Below are 22280 nucleotides of genomic sequence, written 5' to 3' on the forward strand. Positions count from 1 at the left end.
GGTCCCCTCTGCAGTTTGGGAACCTTGGTGGCACTTTGGGGATGGTGCTCATGGGGTTCCCTCTCCCCACTGGGGCTGATCCTGGGGTGCTCCAGGCAGGGCAGGCTGCCAGGGGGAGGGTGCTCATCTCCAGAGGAAGGGGGACAGCACCTGGGAAGGGTGACCAGGACCAGGGAAAGGTGACCAGGACCAGGGAAGGGTGACCAGGACCAGGGAAGGGTGACCAGGACCAGAGAAGGATGACCAGGACCAGGGAAAGGTGACCAGGACCAGGGAAGGGTGACCAGGACCAGGGAAGGATGACCAGGACCAGGGAAGGATGACCAGGACCAGGGAAGGGTGACCATCCCCAGGAGAGGCTGACCATCACCCGCAGAGGATGAGCCCCAGCTGGAGGGGATGGGCAGCACCATCAGAGGGGTGACCAGCACCAAGGGAGGATGAGCAAACCCCATGGGGCTTCCTCCTGGGCTGGCTGGTGGCCCGGTGGCACTGAGGGCTTTGGGGAGAGCAGGGTGAGAGCTGGCACGGGGCTGTGGGACACGTGAAGGAGCTAAAATTAAACGGCTCCATCTGATCTGCATTAATCTCCCTTTCCGTCTGTCTGCCCGGATTAGTGGGGTTGTGAGGGGTGGAAGGAGCTCGAGGTGACCCAGCCAGGGCCACCCCATCCCCTGACCCCCAGGGAATCCCTCTGGGCATTTTGGGAAGGGACAAAATGGAGAGGGTGTCCTGGGGATCCAACTGGGTGGCTTGGGATGGGTGGGCTGGAGAGGAGGAGCAGGGGATCCCCATCCCCCTTTCTGCAGAGGTTTGGGATGGAGGAACCTCCTCCCTCACCCCAAAACTGGGGAAAAAGCTTTTTTTTTTTGTGCTGGCTGAGCCCCAAGGTCACTCTGTCAGGGCAGGAGAAGCTCTCGGACTGGTTTTCCATTCCCTCCTGGACTAAAGTGGGTCGGGTCGGGCCCAAGGTCTTTCCGGTGCGTTGGGTGCAGTCAGGGGGTGCTCATCACCTGTGGCATGGCCAGGGCTGTGTGTGACAAACCCAACGTCCTCCTCCTCCTCCTCCTCCTCCTCTTCCTCCTCACAAGCTATGTAGAGCAGGGCCAGGGGGTGAGTCACGGGGCAGGTGATCCAGGAGGAATTAACTCCTCTCCTGGAGCTGCTCCAGCTCATTCCCGTGACCTCCAAGCATCAGATGCTCCCTCCCCAGTTCCTCCAGCCCACTCCGTGCCTCAGTTTCCCCTCGCTGAGTTGGAGTCCCTGGCTCTTTGTGGGGGGCTTTGGGGGTGTTCCCCCCCCCATGGAGCAGGTCGGTCCCGTTTGGATCCCCAGCCCTGCCCAGGCCTCCGGGGTGCTCCGAGCTCCGGGCTGGGCCCTTCCTCTCCTCGGTGCCATTCCCTGGGTCCTTCAGCTGGAAAGAATCAGGGACATGGAGCAGCCCTTGCCTCCTGCTCAGGCACTGAACCCCTGGAGATAATTCACAAGCAAAGCAGCTGGAAAAAAAAATAAAAAAAGTTTTTGAGGTTTATTATGCAAAATGAATTAAAAAAACCCAAACAAAACCATTGGGAATTGAAAAAAAAAATAAAATATCACTTTAAAGCTGGACTGTTCAGAGGACTGGGTGGATTATCTGGTGTTTTCTTGGTTAGAAGAATAAATCGATGTTGAGGAATATTCCTCTGGGAATAAATTGGTTTTCCAGATTAAATTAAGAATTTTAAGATATATATGAATTAAAGAAAACATAAAAAAAAATAAAATATGGCTTTAAGGGTGAATTACTGAGAGGACCATGTGCATCCTCCGGTGTTTTCTCGGCCAGGGGAATAAATTGAGTGTTGAGGAATATTCCTCTAGGAATAAATTGGTTTTCCAGAGGTGAAATGAGGTCCTGAGCGGAACAGGAGGAGGAGACAAACCCCGCATTCTGCCCAGACAGGAGCTTCCTTCATCCCGCCGGGCAGGCAGAGGAGGGACCGGTACCCCCGGGTGTTCCTAACCTCCAACGCTGCTTCCAGTTCCTCCCAGTTCGGGTGTTTGGGAGGAAAAAAAAAAAAAGAAAATCAAAACAATGGATGAGGGTGAAAGGGAGCGGGGAGACCCCAAAGCATCGGCTGGGGCTGGGGGGGATGAAGGAAAACCCCGGCCCGGGGGGGCAGGGGCAGCGGTTCCCCCTCTCCTCGCCTTTGGGTTTGTGTTTCCCAGTTCGCAGTGAGCTGGGAATCGATGGTTTTGCTTTCGAGGTGACGGGGAAGGAGCTGGGGCTGCTCCGGGCTGGTTGGGAAGGTGGCGGGGAGCGGGCGGACGGGTTGGGTCGGTCCGGTCCGGTTCGGGGCTGGCGGGACCGGCTCTGCTGGCAGCCCCGAACCGGCTGGGCAGGGGGGGGAGGACGTGCCAGGGACCTCGTTCGTGGGGACCCCGGGGTGGCCTCGGCCTCGGGGACCCCGGTTGGGTCCTAAAGGGGATGGAGGAGGCAGAGCCCGGGGATGCGGAGGGGATGGGTGCGGGGATGGGTGCGGGGATGGGTGACGGGCAGGGTGGCGATGGCTGCGGGGTGACGGACACACGGAGCAGGGGGGGACCCACGCGTGACGGGGCCGGGCAGTGCGTGCACACCTGCACACGTGGACCTCTTCCCCTCCTCCCCCTGCCTGCACAACCCCCCCACACCCGCTTTTGCACCCTGCCCACGGCACCCAGAACTCCGCCCACCCGCCTTTCCCAGTTCACACCAGTATCCCCCGGCACCCTTCCAGTGAACCCCCCGCCAGTGCACCCATAGCCCCCCCCCGTTCACCCACACTCCTCTCACCCCCCAGTGCCCCCTCAAGATCCTCCTCACGCCCCCACCCACCACCCTCCCCCTGACCCCCCCGTGTCCTACAGCCCCCCCGGTGCCCCCCCCTCGTCTCCCCCAGTGCCCCCCCGAGCCTCTTCACCCCCCGTTCACCCACGTACCACCCACCCCCCCAGTTCACTCCAGTACCCCCCCAGTTCACACCCAGTAACCACCCAGGACCCCACATTGTCCCCCCCTTCCCCATCCCCTCCAGTCCCCACCCGTTCACCCCAGTACTCCCCAGTGCCCCCACAGCCCCCCAGTTCACCCCAATTTCCCATAGTACTCCCCAATGTCTCACTCTCCCAGTTCAAACCAGTGCCCTCCCTCACATCCCATGCCCTTAATCCCCCCACTACTGCCCAGCACACCCCCCAATGTCTCTTCAGTCCCCCCAGTCCACCCAGTATCCCCCAATGTCCCACCCCAGTGACCCACAGCCCCCCCACTACCTTCCAGTTTGCCCCACTCCTCTCCAGTCTCCCCGCTACTCCCCAGTACCCACCGGTCCCCCAATCTCCCCCCCTCCAGTGAACCCTCAGCCCCCCAGTCCCCCGAATGTCCCCAGTCCCCTCCAGTCTCCCCATTACCCCTCAGTTTGTCCCCTCAGTCCCCAAATGTCTCACCCCCAGTCTCCCCATTACCCCCAGTGTCACAACCCCCAGTGCCCCTCCAGTCCCCCCCAGTGTGTATCCCCCAGCCCCCCCAAATGTCCCCAGTCCCGCCCATTCCCTCCTATCTCGCAGCCCCCAGTGCACCCACAGCCCCTCCAGTCCCTCCCCAGTCGGTCTCTCCCAGTTCACCCATTACCTCCAGCGAACCCCCCAGTGTATCCCTCCAGTGTGGCCCCCAAGTGTTCCAAGTCCCCCCAGTGACCCCCCCAGTGTGTCTCCCCCAGCCCCCCTAATGACCTCCCCAATCCCCCCAGTGTGTCCCCCCCAGTCCTCCCACTGACCCCTCAGTGACCCCCACAGTGTGTCCCCCAATCCCCCCCAGTGTGTCCCCTCAGTGACCCCCCCTCAGTTTCCCCCACTGTGTCCCTCCAGGGTGTCCCCCAGTTCCCCAATGACCCACCCCAGTCTCCCCAGTGTGTATCCGCGTGTTCCCCCAATGACCCCCCCAGCCCCCCCCAGGGTGTCCCCCCAGTGACCCCCCCAGTGACCCCCACAAGTCCCCCCAGTGTCCCCCCCAGTGTGTCCCCCCAGTGACCCCCCCAGTTCCCCCCAGTGTGTCCCCCCCAGTCCCCCCAAGTGTTCCCAGTCCCCCCCAATGTGTCACCTCCAGTCCCCCCCCCGCCCCGTCTCCTCCCCCCCCTCCCCCCTCCTTCCTTTCCCCATTCACCCCCTCCCGCCCCCCTCGCGCCGGTCACACACCCTCGCCCCTCAGCCAATCAGGAGCGGCCGTGGGGGCCGCGTCACTCGTGGGCCGGGGGGAAACTCCTCAATGAGCCCCAGTGGGGCCGGGGCCAGCACCGCGCCGCGCGCTGCTGGGGGGGGTCTGTCCCGCACCGCTCCGCACCGCTCCGCACCCCTCCGCGCCCCTCCGCGCCCCTCCGCACCCCCAGGCCGGCAGCAGGATGATCGCATCCCACCTCCTCGCGTACTTCTTCACTGAGCTGAACCATGATCAGACACAGAAGGTGAGGGGGGGACACGCGGAGCCACGAAGGGAGAGAGGGGGGGAGGGAAGGTGAAGGGGAGAAAGGGGGAAAAAAGTGGAAAGGGGAGAAGAGGAGGAAAAGGGGGGAAAGGTGGAAAGAGGGGGGGAAAAGGAAGGAGGGAAAAGGGAAGGAATAAAGGGGGAAAAGGAGACGGGGACAAGGAAGGGTGGAAAGAGAAAAAGTTCAGAGGGAAGGAAGAGAGAAAAAAAGTAAAAAAAAGAAAGGAAAGGAAAAAAGAAACGTGGGGGAAGCGAAGAAGTTTAAAAAAAGTAAGAGAAAAAAGTAAAAAAAAAAAACAGGAAAGGAAAAAGAAAAAAAAAGGGGGGGTGGGAAAGCTTAAAGGGGAGAAAAAAATTAGGGGGAAAAGAGGGCAAAGGAGCCACAAGAAACCCCCCAGGAGGAGGGAAGGGGAAGCAGGGGCAGGCGGAGGCGCTGCTGTCGCTCCGCGGTCCCCGCCGGGGCCGCCGTGCGTTACGTGCCGCGCAGGGACCCGCGTGGCTGTGCGCCCCCCGCGGCCGCAGCGCGGAGCAGGAGGAGGAAGAAGTGTGTGCGGTGCCCCCTGCCCTCCCCTGCCCGACCACCGCCACAGGGAGCCGGGACCCCCCCCCTCCTCCGGGATCGCCCCTCGCAGCACGTGCCGCCGGCGCGGAGCATCCGCGGGCTCGCAGCATCCCCCGGGACCTTCAGCATGTGGGGCCGGGGGAGCGTTCGGAGTGCGAGGGGCAGCACCGAGCTGGGGTGCAACGCGGCCCCTCGGGGTCCCCACGCTGTGTGTCCTCCCCCCTCTGAGTGTGTCCCCCCCTCTGTTGGCTGCGACGGGAACCACCTCGTGTGTGTCCCTGCTCCGAATTCGCTCCGGAGCCGGGTTCTGGACCGCAAGTGGGACCCGAAGTGTCCCGTTGGGAGGGTTCGTCAGCGGGAATTCCGGAGTTCCGGCGCTGTAGGAACGGGAGTTTCTGCTTTTTAAGGAGTTGGGTTGGGAGGGGGGGAAGCAGCCGGGGCTTTGTTTGGGCAGGAGAGCGGCTGGGCCGGGAACCAGCGGGAAAGAAATGATTCCTGGAAAAAAAACTCCTGGCCGGGGGGAAGCTGTGAGGGGAGGTTTGGGCTCTCCCGAGGAGCTGGCAGTGAGGGTTTGGTTTTGGCTCCATCGGGCAGCGGTTCTTACTACCGGGTTTCCAGGATGGGGACGGGGTGTCAGGATTTGCCACTGTGCCCTTAAAAAAAAAATTAAAAAGGAAAATATCAAATGAATTATTAAAAAAAAAAAATAAAAATAGGTGCTGCTGGTGGAGGGACCCAACTTGCCACGTTGGCCCTTGGCTGGAGTGAAGTAGGAAGTGAGAGGAGAGAGGAGATAAAAAAAAAAGTAAAGGAAAAGAAACAAAACTCGAAGAAAGTAAAAAAAAAAAAAAGCCCCAAAAAAAACTTCTCGGCGCAAAGCGATGGGGAAGGAGGGAGGGACCGGCAGTGTCCCCGGGGTTGTGCAACAGCCAAATCCTCGGGAAGGGGTTGTGTAACCCGGCGGCAGAAATAGGGCAGCGGCTGAGCCTGCCGGGTGCCTGCTCCTTATCGGGATCTGGGAATAATGGAGAGAGGGAAGGGTTGGGTTGGTGATGGGCTTCAGTTCCCCAGGAAAAGCGTCTGTGTGTGTGTGTGTGTCCCTGTGCCAAACCTCAGGAACTTCCTTCCTTTGGTTTTGCTCCCCCCCCGAAAAAAAAAAAAAAAAAAAAAAAAAAAAGAATTGGGTTCTGAGATACGTGAAGGGAAGTGGGGAAAAAAAAGAAAAAAAGTCCCCAAGAGGTGTCAGGGGGTGTGTGAGAGAGGTCTGAGATGGCTTTGCCCTCCCTGGCCTCCACAACTGGATTTTTTGGGGGTTATTTTTAACCTGGTCAATCCTCGAGGTGGGTGAGGAGAAGCTGGAGCCAGGCTGTGCTTGCAGGAGCAGCTGGATGATTCCACCATGGATGCCAGAATTATCCCTGGTGTAGAAATCATCTCATGACCCAGGAGGGCAGTCCCCAGGGAGGCTGGAATTCTTGGAAAGCTTTGTGGTTTGGTTTTTTTTTTTACACCCAACCCAAAAGGTTTTTACCTGGAACTGGAGACTGTTTGGGAGAAGTCTGGGGTGCATCCCGGTGTCTTTGAGTTGTGCATCTTCTTGGCTTCAGAACACACAGAAAAGGGACTTGGCTGTAGGAAGAAATCGCCTTCCCATCACCTCGTGCTTTGTGTCCACCTCAGGGCCTTGAAAACAGCCCCAAATGGGACTTTTCTCACAGCTTCACCCTGCTGCCCACCCTGGGGGATGTCACCTACATCCCCAGATTCCTCCTCCTGCTTGGCAGGGGGTTGTGGGATGAACTTATCTCCCCCCCTCCAAGGGGTTGTGCAAACTTTAATGAACCTCAGCAGCATCCTTCCACATCCCTGGCTTGAAGGTTGGATGAGCCTCCCCATCACTCCTGCTGAAGAAGGAAAAAGTGGCCATGGACTTAATTCTCTTGGGTTTGGGGCTGTTCCCAGGCTAGGGACAGGTTTTCCTTCGTTGTTGTAGTTTTATTTTATTTTTTATTTTTATTTTTCCTTTGGGGGCAGTTCAGTTTTACCTCCTGGCTGTTTCCCTCTCTGGGTGGGAATCCTGATGCTGGATTCCTGGAAACCAACTGAACAACCCAGCCCCCCAACCCCCTGAAGTGGGGGTCAGGATGCTCCTTCCCATCCTTCTTGTCCCGTGGAGCTTAGGGCAGAGCCCTGCCTCAGTTTCCCCAACTGTGGTGGGATGCTCCCAACACCCGAGGGGGGGTTGTGGTGCCAAGTGGAACTTTGCTGTCCCACATCCTCCTGGGGTGCTGCCTGCTCTGAGCCCCGAGAGCTTTCAGGATTTTCAGCGGTAGTGAAAGGGTGCACGGGCAGGGAGGTGTCCCCGGGCCGGGCTGGACGGGACTGGGGGCAGCTTTGATGTCCCCGAGTCCCCAGCTGGCCAGCAGAAAGTTTCCCCGGTGGGAACGGGGTTTTCGTGGGGCCGGGGGGCAGCGGGGTCACCCAAGGACAGGTCCCCGGCCACCGCCGGCGCTCGGCAGCGCCGATTTCTCCTCCGTGTGCCCTGTGCCGTGGGGTTCAGCTGCCGTCCCATCCCGGGAGGAACCGGCTGAGCAGGAAAGCCTCTGAGTCACCGGGGTTGGGGCTGACTCCGGGCCTGTGTCATCAGAGGCTTGGCCGCGGCGGGAGGACACGTGGGGGCCCTCGGTGGAGCCGAGGACGTGGGTGCTGGCGGGGTCAGGGCCGGAGCAGGAGGGTGGGTGCAGCCCTGTGTCACCCCAGGTGGGGAGGTTGGGGAAGGGGCCGAACCAGTTCCCCCGTGTGGAGTCAGCCCGGGCTGGGTAACGGGGACACGGGGACAGCGAGCGTCGGGTGGGAGGAGGTGGCACAGCCCCGATGGGGTAATAGGAAGGTGACGGTCCCAGGCTGGGAAATCAAACATCTCCCATCCTGGATGCTCTCCCTGGTGCCCCCTGTGACCCTGCTGCCACTCCCCCTGCCTCAGTTTCCCCCCGTCTGATCGTGTCCTTGCTGCAGGCCCAGGTGGGGTGGGGGCATGGGTGCTGCTCGCTGGGGGCTTCCCTGAGAGAAGCAGGGAGAGAGTCAGGGTGCTGAAAATATTAATTGTTGTTTTTTAAAGAAACAGCACAGTTTAGCTTAAAAACGGGGATAGGGAGGGAAGTGACTTAAAGAAAAAAATCATTTCAGGGACAGATTACCCTGGAGGGAGGAGGGAGTGCACACACCACCCGCTCCGTTGTCCTCCTGCACAACAAATATTTGACTTTGTTGCCAAAAAGAAAAAGAATCCAGCCCAGAAAGCAGCGAACCTCACCCCAGGGTTACATTTTTTCCCCCCCAAAAACGTTCCAGGCCCAGCTGAAAACACCAGTGGGGAGATACTGGGGGAACTGGAAACATCAGCTCCCAGCCTGGTTGTTGGCGTTTGGCTCGGAGCACACCTCAAAAGATGTGGTGCAGAATAAACCACCCCGGGTCCTGCCCTTCCCCATCCCCGGCAGGAAACGGCGCCGGAAGCCGCCCTCGTGCTGACATTTCCACCCCTGAGAACAACCCTGTCCCTGTCCCCAAAACCACGGGACACGGGGCCCTGGCACCACGGGGAGGAGGGGGCTCTGAAGGGGAGACCCCCCCCGGGGTAAAGCTGGGTCCAGTTCTGGGGTCCCCAGGAGGACACGGAGCTGCTGGAGCCAGTCCAGAGGAGGCTCTGGAGCTGCTGGGAGGGCTGGAGCAGCTCTGGAGCCAGGGGGAGAGGGTTGGGGGTGTTCAGTCTGGAGAAGAGAAGGATCCCATGGGGAGACCTTAGAGCACCTTCCAGTGCCTGAAGGGGCTCCAGGAAAGCTGGGGAGGGACTTGGGACAAGGGCCTGGAGGGATGGGATGAGGGGGAGGGGTTTGAACTGAAAAACTGGAGATTTAGATGAAATCCTAGGAAGAAATTGTTTGGGGTGAGGGTGCTGAGCCCCTGGTTGCCCCCAGAAGCTGTGGCTGCCCCATCCCTGGAGGTGTTGAAGGTTGGATGGGGCTTGGAGCACCCTGGGCTGTGGGAGGTGTCCCTGCCCATGGCAGGGGTGGCACTGGAGGAGCTTTGAGGTCCCTCTAAAGGGAATAATTCCATGATTCTATAACCCTCAGGGTCTGTCCCTGCTGGGAGGATCAAGAGAAGGCTTCAGACAAAGCCCCATGCCCCTGCTGTGGTCCTGGTGCTGGGGGTTGTTGCCAGAATTGCAAAGGCAAACCTGGCTTTGGGGTCCTTGAAGCTCAGCTCAGCACTGCTCAGTTCCAGCTGACAGCAAAGCATTGGGCAAGCTGAGGTTTCTTCAGCCTTGGGGCAGATGGGTCTTGCCCAATGGGGCCTGGGCAGAGCAGTGCTGGGCACTTCCCCAGCATCTGGGGTAGAAATGAACTGAGCCTCTGGGGCCAGCCCTGAGCTGGGACCTGGGCACTGAAATGGCTTCAGTTCAAAAACCAAAAACCTGGCATGGAAGTTGTTACAGTCCCAGCAGCTCTGGTGAGCTCTGGTGAGCTCTGGTGAGCTCTGGTGTTCTTCACCACAATGTCCTGCCCTGTGTGCCAGGTCCTGGGCTGGGAGCTCACCCTGCGCCTCCCAGCTCCAAGCTGCTCCTCCTCTGCTCAGTTTGGATTTCCTCAGGGAAACATCAGGATTTATAACTGAAGCTTTCCAGAAATGGAATTGCCCCGTTCTGGATCCTAACCCAGGGACTTTATTGATTTCTTTGGAGTTGGAAAATCTAAAAAACCAAAACTAAAACCAAAACTTCAACACGCGAGGTTGTTTGGCTTGAAAGATGTCCTTGTGCCTTGTGGCTGCAGGTGGAATTCCCCCATATCTTTTTTTTTTTTTTTTTTTTTTTTTTTTTCTATGGTTTGAGGTGTGTTTGGGGGCAATTGTTGAAGCCTTGGGCATGAAGGTGCCCATGGAGGGGCTGAGATGCTGGGACCTCTCTGCAGGACAGCCTGAGCTGCCCTGTGCTGCCAAGTGGGATCTGTGCTGGGGGGAGAAGATGATCCAGGTTTTAAAAGGCTTTGGAGATAAGAAGAAGGTGACCCTGTTTCCCACACTGCTGATTGTGGTGGAGCCTGGAGGACGTGGGGAATGTGCTGAGCAGGGCCTGTCCTGGGGAAGGGAGGGGAATCCTCCCTGGTGTTTCCCCAGGCTGGGATTCTGGGGACTGGTGAACCCACCAGCATCTTCACCACCCTGTGTGTCCTGAGCAGGAACAAAGAGTGAAAGCTGCTTGTGCATTCCAGCTTCCAAGGCACTCAGCTCCTGCATGATGAGATCTTAGTTATAGTTGAATTTGCAGCTTATTTTTCAGCTACCTTCCACTCACAGCCCTAGTCAGGTCTTCTTCTCCTAGAAGTCTGGAAGGGTTGGAGTGGTGCAACCCAACCTTGCATTTGCATCTTAGGCTATTGGTTTTTGCTAGGAAATTGCATTAGGGAGTGGTGAGAAACCAAAATCCCAGCAGAGATGGAAATGTAGAAGCCAAGAGGGGAAAAGGATCCTCTGGAGCATCCCAGACCCCAGTAGCTCAGAGCTGCTGTGTCCAGCCCGGGGTCCAAGTGGAGGTGATACCAGGGCAGGTCACAAAATGCCCATTTCCTAGAGCCCAGCCCTGTAACAGAAGATCTGTGCTGGGTTTCTGATGCCCCACGTTACGTGCCTGCAGACAGGTGAGCTCCCTGGGTGGAGCTTTTCCTCTTGACTTCGCAGGGCTTGCAAGCTTTGCCCTTTAATTAATTTTAAGTGAAGTTAATTGAAACAGGGCCTGGTTGGGGAGCTGGCAGGCTGGTCACTTCTCCCTTTCCTTTCCCCGGCTCTGAAGACATCCACATGGGTTGAGGAGGAGTTTTTCCATGCCTTTCCTGGAGAGGCCAAGGAGTTTTTGATGCCATTTATAGAAGGAGCCGGGCACCTCGGTGGCCTCGGCGTGAGGCTGGAAATGCTTCCCGGGAGCAGGGAGATGGATTCCTTCTCTTTGCAGCCACAGCAGCTGCTTGTGTCACACCAGAGCTGTTTGTCCAAGGGGGTTGAGTGGTTCTTGGCACCAGAACCCTTTGCAGGGGTGATCTCAGCAGGCAGTGAGTGACTGGGCAGCGATTGCTGCTGAGCATCCTTCACGTAGGAGGAGGCCCTGAGGGTCAAGGTCAAGGGCTGTGGGGTAGGAAGGGCTCCACAGCTGGAAAACCTCCTGCCCTGCTGACCTCCTGACTCACCCCGGGCAGGGAAGGTTCCTGAGTTTGGGCCCTGTTTGTGTCGCAACTTGTTTGGGTGCCGGGATCAGGGGAGGAGATGCTCCTGGGGTCACCACATTCCCTGCTCAGCAAGGGGGGGGCTGAACGCTGTCCTGAGGGTGTCACAGGGCTTGTCCCCAGCCCCTCCAGCTGACTTTTTGGCTTTGTCCCACCTTTCAGATTGACAAGTACCTCTACCACATGCGGCTCTCCGAGGAGACCCTCCAGGAGGTGTCCCAACGTTTTGAGAAGGAGATGGAGAAGGGGCTGGGAGCTAACACCAACCCCACGGCCGTGGTGAAGATGCTGCCCACCTTTGTGAGATCCACCCCGGATGGGACAGGTACTGAGAGCTGGGAGAGGGGGCTGTGGTCTCTGGAGGTGCTGAGACTGGAAGAGAGGAGATTTAGGTTAGAGGGGAGGTGGGAATTCCTCTCTGTGAGGGTGGGGAGGCACTGAACAGGTTGTTCAGGGAAACTGTGGATGACCCATCCATGGGAGTGTTCCAGGCCAGCTGGATGGGGCTTGGAGAAACCTGGGCTGATGGGAGGTGTCTGGGATTCTATGGATGGCTCCAGCCCTCTGTTCCAGCACATAGTCATAGAATCCCAGAGTGGTTTGGGTTGGAGGGACCTTAAAGCTCCCCCAGTGCCACCCCTGCCATAATCAGGGACCCCTCACCCAGCCCAGGGTCCTCCCAGCCCTATCCAACCTTCAACACCTCCAGGGATGGGGCAGCCACAGCTCCTGGGGGCAGCCTGGGCACCCAGGGGCTCAGCACCCTCAGGGTCAAGATCCACCCTCAGGGTGCTGCCAAACCAGGGAGGGCACCCAGGGACCCCTCTCCTCCCCTCCTCATCCTGCTTCTGCTGAGCAAGGCTTTGCATGGGGCCAGGTCTCCTTTCCCACCCTCTGCTGGGACTGGGGGAAGCTCCCAGTTCCCACTGGTGTGAGGGAGGGTGGGAAGTGGCCTTGGCGTGTCCCTCCTGGCAGGACAGGGACAGTCACGGGTCCTGCTCATCGGATGTCATGAGCTGGGAGGCGGGAGGTGGTGCCAGCTGCTCTGAATGCCACCAGGGCCACGGGAGGACAGGGGGCTCTGGGACTGCTTCCTCACAATGCAGCCTTTCTGCCTGCTCCCCCCACCTCCACGGCCTCCTCCAGCATCCCAGGGGGAAATCATGGGATGGGTTGGGTTGGATCTGCCATGGGCAGGGACACCTCCCACCTGCCCAGGCTGCTCTGAGTCCCACCCAACCTCACCTTGGGGGTTTCCATGGATGGAGAATCTCCCACCTTGCTGGGCACCTGGGGCCACCACCCCCACCCTGAAGGATTCTTCCCCAATGTCCAACCTGAACTTTCCCTCGATGAATTTCAAACCATCACCCCTTATCCAGGGGTGTGGATCCCCACATCCCCACATCCAGGGTGTGACAGACCCTGGCAGAAAGTCCCCACCTCTCTCAGAATCCCCCTTTGTATGGCCACATCCCTGCCCTATGCCACGTGCTTGTCCCCCCCCAGCTGCACGGACACCCTAAAGCTGGGGCTGGCTGCCTGCCCCGGGGGGGAGATTTCAATCTATTGAAATATTTGAGCCGATTTTTAATTACAGGGCTGGGCAGAACATTGCCCCTGGGCATGGGAACGGGTGCAGGGCAAGGTGCTGGGTGCTGCTGGAGTCTGAGCTCCAGCACCAGGAGCTGCGATGGGGAGAAGGTGCAATCCCTCTCCTTGCCCTTCCAAGAGTCAGCTTTGGCTTCCTGCCCCAGAGCCTCCCAGTTTGCAGCTTCTCCAATGTCCCAGCTGGCACTGCTCCCCAGGAGCAGAGGAGAAGGGGCACAGCAGCATGGAAAATGTGACGCAGGAGGGACACGGGGACAGTCACGGGGCTGCAGCTGACCAGAACCTGCAGAGCAGGAGGGGTCTGAGCAAGTCCTGGGGAGGGAAAAGCTGGGATTGTGAGTGAGGGGCAGCAGGGCCTCTGCTGCTGGGCTGGGAGGTGGCACACAGAGCCACAGAAAGTCAGGGGTTGGAAGGCACCTTGGGATCATTGAGTCCAACCCCCTGCCAGGGCAGGGTCACCTCCAGAGGGACACAGGGACACAGGGACACATCCTGCTGGGTTCTCAAAGTCTCCAGACTCCACAACCCCCCAGCACAACACTTCCAAAGGGATGGTGTGACTGAGGCAGGGGAAGAGCCCAACATCCCAGGGGGGATCCTTTTTTATTCTGCTTTTTATGAAGCTTTTGGGCAAAGTCCAGAGTTGGCCAAGCTCCATGTCCTGCTCCCACCTGCAGCTGCCTCCTGCCTGAGAGCAGCTCTGCAGGGCTCCACACCTTCCTCCTCCAGAGCATCCCTGCCCTTCCCAACCCCTTTTCAACCCCTCCTTACCCCCTCTCTCCTTGCTCCAGCCCAGGCTCTCTCTGTTTTGGGATTATTCCCTGTCTAAGAAGTGTTTATGGACACACAAGGTCACATCTGCAGGTTGAGGTCAAAGCCCAGACCCAGCTCCTCACCTCCCCACCTCCCCAGTGCAATGGGATGAGAGGGGGGATTCTGAAGCCACTTTCCTCTCTTTGCTGAGCCCCAGCACCCACCCAAACTCCCATTGTGCATCCTGGGGTGGGGGGGATGGATCCCAGAGGAGCTTTTTTGGGTTTTTTAACCTGGGGCTGCAGTGACTCCACACCAGGGCTCTGCTTGCTCCGTGCAAATCCACCTTTCTCCTTGCACCTTTCCTTTCTTTGCCAGCATTATCCTGTTCCCTCCTGATGTTGACACAGAGATCTTTAGGTACATCCTCTGATAAGCCCCAGCAGCTGATAACCATGGCCTGGGCTTTTCAGGAGGATGCAGCAGGATCTTGGTGGTCAGATCCCTGGAAACCCAAAGGATGGTTCTTTTCCCTGGCCAGTGGGCTCCGTTTCCAGCTGCTTGGGCAAGGAAACTTGGGCCAAGCTCACGAGGGCCTGAGTGAAGTCACCATCCTGGAGGGCTTCAATAAATCTGTGCCTGTAGCACCTGAGGATATGGTTTAGTTGGCTGGTGTTGGCTTGAAGGTTGGACTTGATGCTCTTAGGGGTCTTTTCCAACCTTAATGATTCCAAGGCTACGGCCTTGAAAGGCTTCAAGGAAAATGCTGTTTCCATGGGCAGAGCCCCTCACCCAACCATTTACTGCCCAGCCCAGCAAGGAGCAGCCCTGGGGGAGGCTGCAGGACCCCTCTGGCTCTGGGAATTGCTCTTTGCAGGAGCCAATTCTGTCTGAACCAAAGCACCAGGTTAATCCTGGAGCTGAAGCCACCGTTTCATGCCCAATCCAGCCTAAGCCCCTGTGCTGCTCTCCAGCACTAATTCAGTGGAGATGCTGATGTGAGCTCCGGGGTTTTTCTACTCCCTAAAGCTGCTTGAATCCTCTCAGCTTGGTGGAAAGAGGCAAGGAAAGGCTGGCAAGGGCACCTGCAGGTGGGGGTGGAGTGGGATCCACTGGGGGAAGAGCCTGGACCTGCTCCAGCTTTCCTCTTCTGTTGTTATTATTATTCTGATGCTGGTTGAATGGAGGACTCCTACAAAATGGGATGGAAACCTTGAAGTCTGAGGTGGAAGCCTGGAGGGCCCCACCTCCAAGATGTTGGGTGTTAGATCTTAAGGGGAAATTCTTTGCTGTGAGGGTGGGGAGACCCTGAAACCCCATTGCCCAGGGGAGCTGTGGCTGCCCCATCCCTGGCAGTGCTGAAGGTTGGATGGGGCTTGGAGCACCCTGGGCTGGGGGAGGGGTCCCTGCCCAAGGTCCTTCCAACCTTTAAGGCCCCTCCAACCCAGCCCAGTCTGTATGATTCTCTGCTGGGTTCAGGCAGTTGTCCCCAGCCTGGCCAGGGCTGTGTTTGGGGACACCAGAGCTCCTCACCTGCTTGGCCCCATGCCCCATGCCTTCCTCCAGGCATTGTGTACCAGCACCCAGCAGGCACCCCGAGGTGGTTTGCTTGAGATCAAACCAACCTTGGGAATCAGAGCTGGGTGTTTGCTCTGGCTGTTTGGTTTGTGAGCTCAGCATTGGGGCTCCAACCTTATCACCCAGCCAGGGCCCTAATCAAAGGCAGGACCCAGACCTGGTACCAGATGGTGCAGCCCATCCCCTGCTCAGATTGCTTCAGCATGTGCCAAGGGAGAGTTCTGCTGCTTTTTGTCCTTTTGCCTTTTTTCCTTTTGCCTTTTTCCTCCTGCAAAGCCTTGAATCCACCCCTCAGCCTCAGCAGCTGCCTCTCCAACCCTTGGTACCTCTCCTGGAGGCTGCTGGGGGGGTTCTGGTTCTGGTTAGGGTGGGTGGGTGGCAAAGCCTTGCAGGGCTAGTGCAGCCAAAATCCCAGATAAGGAGGACAGCCCTGTCCCCTGCTCCTTGGCCTTTTTGGGGCAGGGGGAGAGGGAGGTGGGAGATGTCTGTTCCTGCTGTGTTCCCTGTGTTATCTCCGAGGATCTGAGCAACCTGTGACCCTCCTGGCTGCAGCATCCCCAGCCCTGGCATCTTTATCAGCCCCTTGAGGGATTTTCCATGCTCTGCTAGCAAGCAGAACAGCATCTGTGCCCCTGGAGGGGAAGCAGGAGCATGGCCTGGCCCCTGTTTGGGACAAAGCACAAAGCCAGCAGGTCCCCAGCCCAGCTCTGCCAAGGTGTCATCCCCTGGGTGGGGTGACTGCAAACATTTGGAGAGCCAGGAGCTTTGCTGGGGGTTTTCCTGGTGCATTTTCAGCACCCATGGAAGGGGCCCGTGGCCAAGGCATGCCTGTGGCTGGCAGAGAGACTGCAAAGGCAGCTGTCAAACTGGTTTAAACCTCAGCCCTGCAAAGGGTCAAAGCGGGAGTGTGGTGAGGAGGAGAAATTAATATCCAGGATCTGATCTGCTCCAGGGCTTGGGCAGCTCCTCTGCTGCTCTCCAGCACTGACCAGGGGTGGCTCTTGGCTCTGCTCCTCACTCAGAGTGGTGCCAAGGGGCTGTCTGAGGAAGGACGAGGTGCAGAGCATTGGGGTGCTCCAAGCCCCATCCAACCCTCAACTGCCAGGGATGGGGCAGCCACAGCTTCTGGGGGCAACCTGGGCAACCAGGGGCTCAGCACCAAAGAATTTCTCCCTCATGTCCAATCTCAATCTCCCCCCTGCCAGTTCAAACCCTTCCCGCTCATCCCATCCCTCCAGGCCCTTGTCCCAAGTCCCTCCCCAGCTTTCCTGGAGCCCCTTCAGGCACTGGAAGGTGCTCCAAGGTCTCCCCGTTGCAGCCTTCTCTTCTTCAGGCTGAAAACCCCCAACTCTCAGCCTGGTTCCAGCCCTTACATCATTTTTTTGTCCTCCTCTGGACTCCCTCCAGGAGCTCCATGTCCTTCTGCTGTTGGGGACCCCAGAACTGGACACAGTACTCCAGGTGTCATCCCTGGGGTGATGCTCTGACCCTTTGGGGTGACACAGTTCCCCCCTTGCCCCGTGTCCCCCCTGTTCTCCATCCTGAGCAGCAAGGCTGTTGAAGCTTCCTCAAGACCTCTGAGCCCTTCTTATTCCTTCATCTCATTCCCTGGGAGCAGGAGGATGGTTTTTAATGCCCTTTTTCAGCTCTACAAAGCCTCTCTCCATCCCTATCCCCGAGCCCTGGGAGGGTGATGCCCAGGAAAGACTCCAGGACAGAGGGATGCCCGGCAGGCTTGGCTGGGGAGCTGCCTTTTCAGCTGGAGTCACTGGAGATGCTGGCTGGCCTGGTGTCATTTGAATACTAATAAACCCCACTTTTTTTTTTTTGTTTCAACTGTGGCCCCTTTGTGTGAGCACCGCTGGGCACAATGCGGCCCCCGGGAGCCGTAATCTGCCCGGGGGAGCCAGCACAGCACATTCACTGCATTCAGAAACCCAACAGTGCTGAGAGAGCCTTTCCCCCAGCCCTCTCCCCACGTTGGGGACTGAAAACAGCCAGCCTGGCGCTTTTCCCCAATTCAGGGGGAAATTCAGGGAAAAGCCTTGGGGCCTGAACCAACGGGAGATGGGAACTGCCTGGGCTGGGGTCTTGGGGGGCAGCGGGACCTGGGGCTCCTCCTGGCCAAGCCCAAGGGACAAGTGCCTAAAAAAGGGGAAAAAATCCTTCCCCAGAGTTGTCCCCAAAAGCTTTTTTGTTTGTTGGGGGTTTTTTTCTGCCCCCCCTGGTTCTCTCCTTGACTTTGCCACGTGCCAGGAGTCTGCAGGATTCCTGGGGCAGGGGCTGCAGCAGCCCAGCCTCAACGTGGGGCTTTTTTTTTTCCCCATCTATCAAATGTTCACCCAAATTCCAGCATTCCAGCAGTGGTCAGGGTGAGAAAACACTGGCCCAGGCTGCCCAGGGAGGTTGTGGAGGCTCCTTCTCTGGAGATACTCAAAACCCTGCTCCAGGTCCCTTCCAACCCCAAACACTCAGAATTTGTGACTCTGAGTGGGCAAACAGGGTTTGAATGCCTTGGGCTGGGGGATTAACCCTGCACCAAGAGGGTGAGGAACAGCTTCTCCTTCTTCCTGATGGAGCTGGAGCTCTGCTCCCCTGGATGGTTGGATGGAGGGGGTGGGATTTGTCCTCCTGGCTCAGCCACCCCCTCTGCACACCCTACCCAAGGGCATCAGAAGACACCCCAAAGATGTTGGGTTTGACCCCTTAGGGTGCTGGGGATGCAGAGGAGGGGCAGGAGGTACAGCCACAGTTCTGATCAAGCACAGAAAAATGTATAAAACATACTAATGAATTATGAAAAATAATAAAAATATTATGATATATGATATATATTATATTATATTATATTATATATCACCTTGCCCTCACCTGTGAGGTGTCTGGCTATGTCCTCACTGCCCCAGGGCTGTGAGTTAATGGTTTTTCTCCTCTGGGCTCCTGCAGAGGATGGGGACTTCTTGGCACTGGACCTTGGTGGCACCAATTTCCGTGTGCTGAGGGTGAAGGTGTCTGACAATGGCCTGCAGAAGGTGGAGATGGAGAATCAGATCTACGCCATCCCTGAGGAGCTGATGCGAGGCAGTGGGGTGCAGGTGGGTTCCCCCCTTCCTTCCCAGCTCTCCTGGGCAGCCCCCCAGCTGCAGACCCTCCTCTCCATGGGGGAAACCACCCATAGTGGGGATGTTCTTCTGGTCCTGAGGTGTGGAGGGGGGGTCAGAGCCCTCTCCCTGCCTTGCCCAGCAGGATCTGGGTAGATCCTTTGCCTGGAGCTGTTAATTCCTGATGCCAAAGCCATGATGGGTGAGGAAATGGAGGTGTCATGGGGGGTGACAGATCACCAGACCCTTGAGCAGGCTCTGGTGCATTGTCTTGGTCAGGGCAACTGGCTGAGGGATCATCCATGGGATGGTTTTGGTTGGAAAAGCCCTGGGAGCTCCTCCAGCCCATCCCAGCACTGCCCATTCCCCATCACCCCATGTCCCTCATCCCCACATCCCCAGGGCTCTGAAACCCCTCCAGGGATGATGGGGACTCCAGCCCTGCCCTGGGCAGCCTGGGCCAGGCCCTGACAACCCTTTCCAGGGAGAAATTCTTCCCCAGCTCCAACCTAAACCTCCCCTGGCACAACTTGAGTTGTGCCAAAAGTTCCTCTTGTCCCACCCCTTGTTTCTTGGGAGCAGAGCCCGACCCCCCCTGGCTCCAACCTCCTCTCAGGGGGTTGCAGAGAGCCACAAGGTCTCCCCTCAGCCTCCTCTGCTCCAGGTTAAACTCTTGGGTTTTTGGTTTTTTTTTCTATTTCTTTTTTTCAGCTCTTTGACCACATTGCTGAGTGCTTGTCCAACTTCATGGAGAAGCTGAAAATCAAAGACAAGAAACTCCCCCTCGGGTTCACCTTCTCCTTCCCCTGTTACCAGACCAAGCTGGATGAGGTGAGGAGGGTGTCTCTTCCTGGGGAGGGCTGGGGGATGCAGGGGGCAAGGACATTGCATACAGCTGGTTGTACTTTAATTAGGCTGATTGGGTTTGGGTGGTGGGTAAGGTCTCAGTGCTGATGGATGATCTCAGGGGTGGATTTTCACCTGGTGCTTGCTCCATGGTTCTGCTCTGCACGGTGAGCAGCTCCCTCCCCTCTGAAGGAGCAGCTCCACAGACGTGCTGGGCATCACATCCCCTCCATGGAACGCCACATCCCCCCCATGGAATATCACATCCCCCCATGGAATATCACATCCCCTCCATGGAACACCACATCCCCCCCATGGAATATCACATCCCCCCATGGAGCATCCCATCCCCACCACGCAGGCAGTGCAGGGAGGGAGGGGGGGCAGTCAGGAATCAATGGCTGTCAGCTCCACTCAGCTGCTCCTCTGGGCAGTCAGGAATTGATGTCTGTCAGCTCCACTCAGCTGCTCCAGCTCCCTGCTGGGTGTCTCTGACCTCTCTTGGGATAGGGAGGCCCTGGGAGGCAGAGCTGGGGCTGGGCACGTGGCCCTTCTCCTGCCCCCCACCACTGCGGGCGAGCTCGTGCTCCTGGCAGGGGGGATTGGTGCTTTCTTTGCCCTTATCTCACCCGGGATGGGAAAGGAGGACGGCTCCATGGTGTGCTGGCCACCCCGCACGTCCTCCTCCTCCTCCTCCTCCTCCTCCCCACGCTCTCTCTGCTCGTGCCTGAGCAGCTCAGCAGAAGTAATGAGGAAGGAGATGTTAACGCTTTCCTCGGGGCAGCAGCCAGGGCTGGGAAAGGAAAAAAACCACAGCCAAACAAACCTTAAAATAAAGAAGTGTGGAGAGGAAGCGTCTGTCCCCACTGACCTTGTCTGGGTCGCTTCTCTCCGTGCCTCAGTTTCCCTGTCTGTAAGGTTTTTGCTCCCCTAAGGCATCGGGGTTGGAGGTTACAAAGGCAGCTGAGTCCTTTCCCTTCTCCCAGGGCTCAGCAGCCTCTGGCCAGGGGGCTGTGGTGGCTCTGCTGGACGGGGACACAGCCTCAGGGGGGCTTGAGAACAGGCTTTGCTCCGGGGCTCCATAAAACCCACTCAAGGGCCACCACATCCTCCTCCCCCCTGCCAGGAGGAACACGGAGCCACTCGTGAGCTATTTCAGGGCCATAAACCCGATCTGCCCGGAGAGGCGGAAACGGCTGCTGATAGTGCAGCTGGAGAGCTGATAAGGGGCAGGGACCCACCTGGCTGTCCCTCCAGCCCTTGCCTTGCACCCGTGGGTCCATCCTCCCAGCATTCCTTCTGGTTGTTTCTCCCTAGAGCATCCTCGTGACGTGGACAAAAGGGTTCAAAGTCAGCAGCGTGGAGGGGAGAGATGTGGTGTCCTTGCTGCGCAAATCCATCAAGAAAAGAGGGGTAAGAGGTGGTGGGGTGGTGGGATGGAGGTACACGGATCCCTGGGAAAGGGACACCAGAGATGTTTCAGTTTGGTTTTGGCCACGTTGGCTCAGTCTTTCTCCTCTCCACCATCTCAGGACTTTGACATTGACATCGTGGCTGTGGTGAATGACACCGTGGGGACGATGATGACCTGTGGCTATGATGATCACAACTGTGAAATTGGCCTCATTGTTGGTAAGCTGCAGCAAACGGGGAGAGTTGGGGTCCATCTTGTCATGATCTCCAGAGTTCTTATCACAGAACCACAGAACCACAGAATGGTTCTAGTTGGAAGGGACCTTAAAGCTCATCCAGTTCCAAGTCCCCTGTGTGGGCAGGGACCCCTCCCAAAGCCCAGGGTGCTCAGAGCCCCATCCAGCTTGGCCTTGAATGCTTCCAGGGAAGGAGTGTCCACAGCTTCCCTGGACAACCCATTCCAGTGTCTCACCACCTTCACGCTCTTGAAGGTTTCGGGATTCTTTGGGGAAAAAGAAATGTTTGGGTTGCTTTATCTTTGCTTCCTGTGGTGCATTTGGCTGTTCTAACGATGGGGACTGAAGGCAGGGCCCTGTCTCACCACGTCTCCTTGCTTGGTTCAGGTACTGGTACCAATGCCTGTTACATGGAGGAGATGAGGCACATTGACCTGGTGGAAGGGGATGAAGGTCGGATGTGCATCAACATGGAGTGGGGGGCCTTTGGGGACGACGGGGTCCTCAACGACATCCGGACCGAGTTCGACCGCGAGATAGACATGGGCTCGCTGAACCCTGGCAAACAATTGTGAGCAGATTCTTGGCTTGGGCTCAGGCTCGGGGTTTGCTCTGCATTGTCTGTCCTCTCGTTGTGCTGGTGGGGGTAAGGCCCAAGAGGTCGTCCTAGTTAACTGGGTCACCCTGTCCTCTGCTGTTCCAGCTGCACCTATGCAAATGGGGCTGTATCACAAACGGGGGTTGGTAGGTCTGACCCGACCCCTCAGCTCCCCCTTCCCTCCCCAGGCTTTCACTTCGTGTTGATTTCTCTTTCTTTCCCTGGTCAAGGCAAACACCTCCACCTAATGTCCACATCCAAGTCCTACAGATCTCCTATTCCCCACTGGTGGGATGTGGGGGGGGGGGGATGTGGTGTCTCCTCACACCAACAGACCCCTTCCAGGTCACCACGAATTCCCCCTACGGGATGATGGTTATGTCCACGTGGCTTTATTTTCTAAATGGTAGGATAAACTACTGTGGGAAGAGATTATCTAGATTGTATTGGGCCTGGAAGAGTGCCAGATATTTCTAAGGTCAACCTGTGGCCACCTGAGACCACACCCAGCTGAACAAAGGCATCTTGTGCTTCCACTGTTGGCAGATTTGAGAAGATGATCAGCGGGATGTACATGGGGGAGCTGGTCAGGCTCATCCTGGTGAAGATGACCAAGGAAGGGCTCTTGTTTGAAGGAAAGCTCACACCAGACCTGCTCACTACTGGACACTTTGAGACCAGATACGTCTCTGCTATTGAGAAGTAAGTAAGATTTGGATGTTTCCTGGGATCCCAGCCCATCTCTTGACATCTGTGCTGGGGGAAATGAGTCCCCATCACGGGGCTCTGGGGCTCAGGTCGCC

General features: G+C 57.7%; 1 protein-coding gene across 1 annotated transcript in view; it reads left to right on the top strand.

Annotated features, from left to right (window-relative positions):
• Nucleotides 1-4293: 4293 nt before the first annotated feature.
• LOC103529998 (hexokinase-2) overlaps nucleotides 4294-22280 on the top strand; it is a 28274-nt gene continuing 10287 nt past the window's right edge. Inside the window, exons 1-8 of the mRNA XM_030464124.1 lie at nucleotides 4294-4484; nucleotides 11504-11666; nucleotides 18230-18378; nucleotides 19096-19215; nucleotides 20548-20643; nucleotides 20763-20862; nucleotides 21267-21450; nucleotides 22024-22179. Coding sequence (XP_030319984.1) covers nucleotides 4422-4484; nucleotides 11504-11666; nucleotides 18230-18378; nucleotides 19096-19215; nucleotides 20548-20643; nucleotides 20763-20862; nucleotides 21267-21450; nucleotides 22024-22179 — 1031 coding nt within the window. The 5' untranslated portion in view covers nucleotides 4294-4421. The remainder of the gene's footprint in view (nucleotides 4485-11503; nucleotides 11667-18229; nucleotides 18379-19095; nucleotides 19216-20547; nucleotides 20644-20762; nucleotides 20863-21266; nucleotides 21451-22023; nucleotides 22180-22280) is intronic.

This window comes from Calypte anna, chromosome 22, assembly GCF_003957555.1.
Source record: "Calypte anna isolate BGI_N300 chromosome 22, bCalAnn1_v1.p, whole genome shotgun sequence".
In the NCBI taxonomy this organism is placed as follows: Eukaryota; Metazoa; Chordata; class Aves; order Apodiformes; family Trochilidae; genus Calypte; species Calypte anna.